The following is a 5,273-nucleotide window of genomic DNA, read 5'->3' as shown; positions in this document are numbered from 1 at the left end:
AAAAGATAACGAAAAGATGAAAATAAAATATAGTTGGTTCCCAAAAAAGGTATATCTAGTTTATTTCTTAAAGTAATATTTTATGCTACTTCAAGCCTTTATTAATAAACTTTTATTTTTAATAATTCCTCATAGCTATTTTACCAATTTTAATTTTAATTACAAATTCAAGTTATTTTATTCCAAATAGGACGTGACATCACTTATTTGAAAATCAAAAACTACCACCCATTTCAAAACGAATGCCTCAGCCCTGAGAAGAATGGGCGCAACAAACTCAGCGGGCTTTTTTTTTCATCAATAAAATATATTTACAAAGTAATGTTGTGCAATTAAACTTATTATTTATATCCTGAGGGCGGTCGCTCCATTCCCAATCTGTGGTATCATTAAGAAAGTAATTTATGTTATAGTAACCTTAACCATACAAACGTTTTTTAACAATTCTATTGAATGTCGTAATACTTTTGTTTTGAACATTTTGTGGGATCTTGTTGTAAAAGCATATACATCGCCCCACGAAACACTTACTAACTCGACTTAGTCGAGTAGTAGGCATTGTAAGTTTATGTCTGTTCCCGGTGTTAAAATTATGGTTGTGACAGTTTCTATCAAATTCACTTAAGTGCCTATAAACATACATTACATTATCAAGAATGTATTGAGAAGCAACAGTCAAGATGTTAATTTTCTTTGAATTTTGCTCTCAGTGATTCTTTAGGGCCTAGGTTATAAATAGCGAGAATAGCCCTCTTCTGTAGCAGAAATATTGTAATAATATCGGCAACGTTGCCCCATAGCAAATACCATAGGACACAATACTATGGAAGTAACTAAAGTATACAAGTCGCGCCGTATCTATGTCAGTTAATTGTCTAATCTTTTTAACCGCGTATGCTGCAGAATTAAGTCTTTTCGCCAAAACAAAATATCATTATGTAGCCACCTTTAATTAATGTTAGCCTGGCTCTATTGCGCTTTTCTCATCATTTCTTATATATACCTACATTCTGTATAGGCGGCTGTTGCCTGAATTGAGAGAAGAAATGATATTATTTTTAAAATATTTTTGTAATCTGCATCACTGAGAACTTGTTGCCATTCCTCAACTGCAGTAGTGTCTAGTTGCAACACTATTATTAATATATACTGTTATTCAGTTTAGAAACAGAAAATATTTAACTTCAGCTATTCAATAATGGCTTTTATTTACACCAATGCTTTAAATTCTCTATTAAAGATTCTAAAACAGTTAGCTTATCGCCAACATTAAAACACCCAATGTCCTAATAACCATTACATCATCCAAACGAGTGTTGTAATGAAATTCAGTACAATATTACAACACTCGTTTGGTCGTTGTAATGATAACTAGGACTGGCTTTTTTTATGTTAGCAGTAAGCTAACTGTTTCAGAATCTTTCATAGAGGATTCATATTATGGGCGTAGATAAAGTCTTGTATGCAACTGTTGATAAATAGGATATCACACTAATGTGATACTATTATAAACCACATTCGTGTTTTAATACCCCTTATTACACAACAGTTGCATAAATAACTATTGTGGAAGAGATGCAAATATAATAGTTTCACCTGCTATACACTTTTTTATATAAATAAAGTAGTCGGGCCTCTAATTCTAATAATAATCTAGTAGCATACTATATTAAACAGCAGGGTTGGCAACTCTAGTCCTAACCTATATGTATTTTATATTGTAAGTAGTTTCGAAATCGACCATCTTGAAATGGGCCTCAATTGTAAATAAAATCTTTGTTAAATTTAATATTAAGTCAACATTTAACGTAGAATTAATATTTTTGCACGCGCAATATCTAATTGTTGTATGTTTTCATATTTTATTATTGAACTTTGTTAGATTTTTTAAATAAAAATATGTAAGTGAAAATTTCTTGTATTTTTTCTTCAGTGCCTAATTTAAAATTTTAGGATTCTAACAGAACCAATACAGTTAAACTAATAACTAAAAAACATATAAATCTATTTTACGACTACCGGCTACAGAGGATCCGGGAATGTATACAATGTGGTAATGCCGACAAGGCCGAACCAAACCTATTAAAATTTAACGGTTATTATCGGTCAAAATCCTTTTCTATCTATTATTTTGTTCGAAGTGTAAACGTTAAAGAAGGTGTTTTATAATATATAAAGAGTTGAAGTCAAAGCCGTGGGCGAACTCTTCTGTGGGGTATATTTATTCATTTTACACCATTCCGCGACCTTCTCAAGAGAGGACTTGGTAGAAGACACGACTTTCTTCGGGCACTGTTCGACGATTTTCCGAGAGAGACTTGCATGACCCGTGTATACGGCATCACCGGTGCTGTCGTCTGCATAGCTATGTATGTTGGAGGTGTTCAACTATCATTGATATGCAGAAGAAACATTATATGGGTTCGAGCAATAACCGTTGACAACACCCCGTATGCTGCACCCAGTAAGGAAGCTGGAGGTCCACTTGCACTGTCAGGAAATCCAAATGATGGAAGTTTTGAGAGGAGCGCCTTGTGTCATACACGATCTAATCATCATCATCAGCCGGAAGACTTCCACTGCTGGACCTAGGCCTCACCCAAAGATTTCTACGACGTCGGGTCCTGCGCTGCCCTCATCCATTTAATCCAACGTATTTCGGCGTTCTTGACCAGATCGTCGGTCTATCTTATGAGGGGCCTACCAACACTGCGTCTTCCGGTACGTGGTTGCCATTCGAGCAATTACTGCCCCAACGGCGATCTGTCCGTCAAACTATGTGCCCTGCCCACTGCCACTTCAGTTTCCCAATCATTTGGACTATGTTTTTGTCCCTACTCTGTGGTATCACATAAAAAATCATTGTTACAGAATTTATTTATTTAATTTTATTAAAACAAGAAATAAATAATTATCTGACAGCTGCTGTCAAAGAAAATGTCAATTAGTAATCTCGGCGCCATATTTGAAAAAGAGTGTGCGCCAAAACTCCGTTCTCTCAGGCGTTAGAGGCGCGACGTACTGGGGCTCCAAGCTAATCGCTAGCTGATGAGGATACGGTAGCCAGGATCCTTCTGTAGTGTCTGGTGTTGGAGAACTATAGTAAAATACAGAAAATATTAGCATAAAAAGAAAAGAATAATGGATGGATAAACGAATTAACGCCAGTGAAATCACAAGAGCTCTGTCAACATTTGAGATATACCTTTGATTATACCATAGTTTTGGTAATACGTGGGAATAAGTGTGTGATAGTGCAAGATTTGTTTAACAGAACATAGGATATCAAAATGTGTTTCAAGTTCTATTAAAAAATAAAATTATGATCCCAGAACTCACCCGTACTTCGCGAAATTGGTCCACATCATTGTCATGAAGGTCACAATTCTGGCATCATTCTCATCCATGATCAAGGGAAGTCTGTCTAGTTCGAAGATATAAAACAACTCGTCTGTATTACCGGTCGCATCTATACTAGCATTTGTCAGGATTCTACCGAGATTCCTGTTGCCAACATAGCTAAAAATGTACTGGTATATATCGCTATGATTCGCGTAGAGTTCTGAAAAGAGATACATAGGTCCCGAATAGCAGAAATCTGTGTTCAAGTTTATTAAACCACCAACTATCGCTTCATCAGATGTTATATTCGTAAAAAAGGTTTCTTTGAGCAATGTTCTGAATTCTTTCTTTTCATCGTACGGTACAATAAAGTTCTTTTGGTCTAAAGTTGAGAAATCTTCATTGGCTATTCTATCCATTTGACTACTGACAGTGTTGTAATCCAAAATGCTGGATAAACCTTCTACGGTATTGATGCCAACAATCGCTGGAACTGGAAAGAAACCTGTGTTTTTCGTCAAGATATTGAATGGAGTGTCAGTTAGGAAAGGTTCTTCGTCATCGAATACTTCTTCTACGGATGGGAGAAAGACAGATTTTGCGTGCATCTGCTTCTCAATAGCTTCTTCTACTTTAGCAACTGGGGTTTCGGAATAGAGCTTCAACAGTGCTTTTGGGTCTAATGTTTTCAGGCTTAAAGATTTGGCAACTTGACTAGCAGTTGCTAAAGGCTCATGATCGAAAGATCGAGGGGAGAATGGCGCCCCACTCTCTGATATGATCTTATGGAACAGTCCTTTAGTACTCTCAGACATTGTGAGGTATATTGCTGCTATACCACCACTGCCTTGTCCAAATACTGTTACATTATCTGGGTCTCCTTTGAAGTAACCGATATTTTCTTGAACCCATCTCAAAGCTGCTCTGATATCCTTTAGCCCAGCATTTCCAGGAGCCTCAGGAATACCCAGATTGAGAAAACCATAAGCATTAAGTCGGTAGTTTACTGTTACCACTATCACTCCGTGGCTGATGAGGTATTGGGGCCCGTAGAAGATAGGTGAAGAGGATCCTACGCCGAAATCGCCTCCATGTAGGAAAACCATGACAGGGCAAGTGGTATTGACGAATGTTGGAGTGAAGACGTTAAGGATAAGGCAGTCTTCATTGTCACTGGAAACTCCAAGAGGGTCGTATGTTTCGAATTGTGGACACAACACTGCTTGGTTGTCTGCTTTGTAGATATTTGTGAACGATGGTGGAGGCTGCGGTGCCTGTAACGAAGAACAAATATTTTAATTTTTTGACTTTCAACATATAAAATTATAAATAAAGTAATATAATATAAACACTGCAGGTATGGTGCCCAAGCAACTGGCAGCGTTGTCTCTTGAATGGCCTAACTTATACTCTGAAAAACGTGTCAGAGTTTTAGTTTGTTTTAAAAGGTTCTTGCACATCATCTCATCTCAAGAGGGTTACTTACTTACGGACCTCTTCAAACCACAACCAAGTTATCTATATTTTCTTCACTACAGATTTCGCTGTTGCTGCTATGTTACCAAGGTGAGAGGGAATCGATCCTATACTTCCAGGCTTCTTGCCATCGTCACATGGCCGTTTGGCTTAATGATAACCGCCACGTTTACACGCGGAAGTGAACTCACGACAAACGACGTTTTAATCACATTTACGGCGGTTTCCAATATACTACTACAGATAGAGATAAATTGCTACCTTCTACTGTCAATAATCTGAAGCTGTCCCAATATACCCGATAAGTCATTTTAACGCCTTATATTGGGACGCGTAAATTGCAATTTCCATAAAAACTTCTATCACTGGTAAGCTATACGTCGCCCATTGACAGACAGCGTGTACGGATAAGGTGAGTTAACGTCGATAAGTTAATTGGGGCAGAAAAGTCAACG

At 37.1% G+C, this 5,273-nt stretch overlaps 1 protein-coding gene across 1 annotated transcript; it reads right to left on the bottom strand.

Annotated features, from left to right (window-relative positions):
• Positions 1-2,927: 2,927 nt before the first annotated feature.
• Positions 2,928-4,949, bottom strand: LOC126973249 (juvenile hormone esterase-like). The gene is made up of 3 exons (XM_050820458.1): positions 4,932-4,949; positions 3,340-4,616; positions 2,928-3,097 (listed from the first exon to the last, which is right to left on the bottom strand). Exons 1-3 carry the CDS (start codon positions 4,947-4,949, stop codon positions 2,941-2,943), a joined length of 1,452 nt encoding a protein of 483 aa, XP_050676415.1. The 3' UTR covers positions 2,928-2,940.
• Positions 4,950-5,273: the final 324 nt, after the last annotated feature.

Source organism: Leptidea sinapis, chromosome 2 (genome assembly GCF_905404315.1).
Source record: "Leptidea sinapis chromosome 2, ilLepSina1.1, whole genome shotgun sequence".
NCBI lineage: Eukaryota > Metazoa > Arthropoda > Insecta > Lepidoptera > Pieridae > Leptidea > Leptidea sinapis.
Note: the sequence above shows the minus strand (reverse complement) of the source record. Positions and strands in the feature narration are given on the sequence as shown.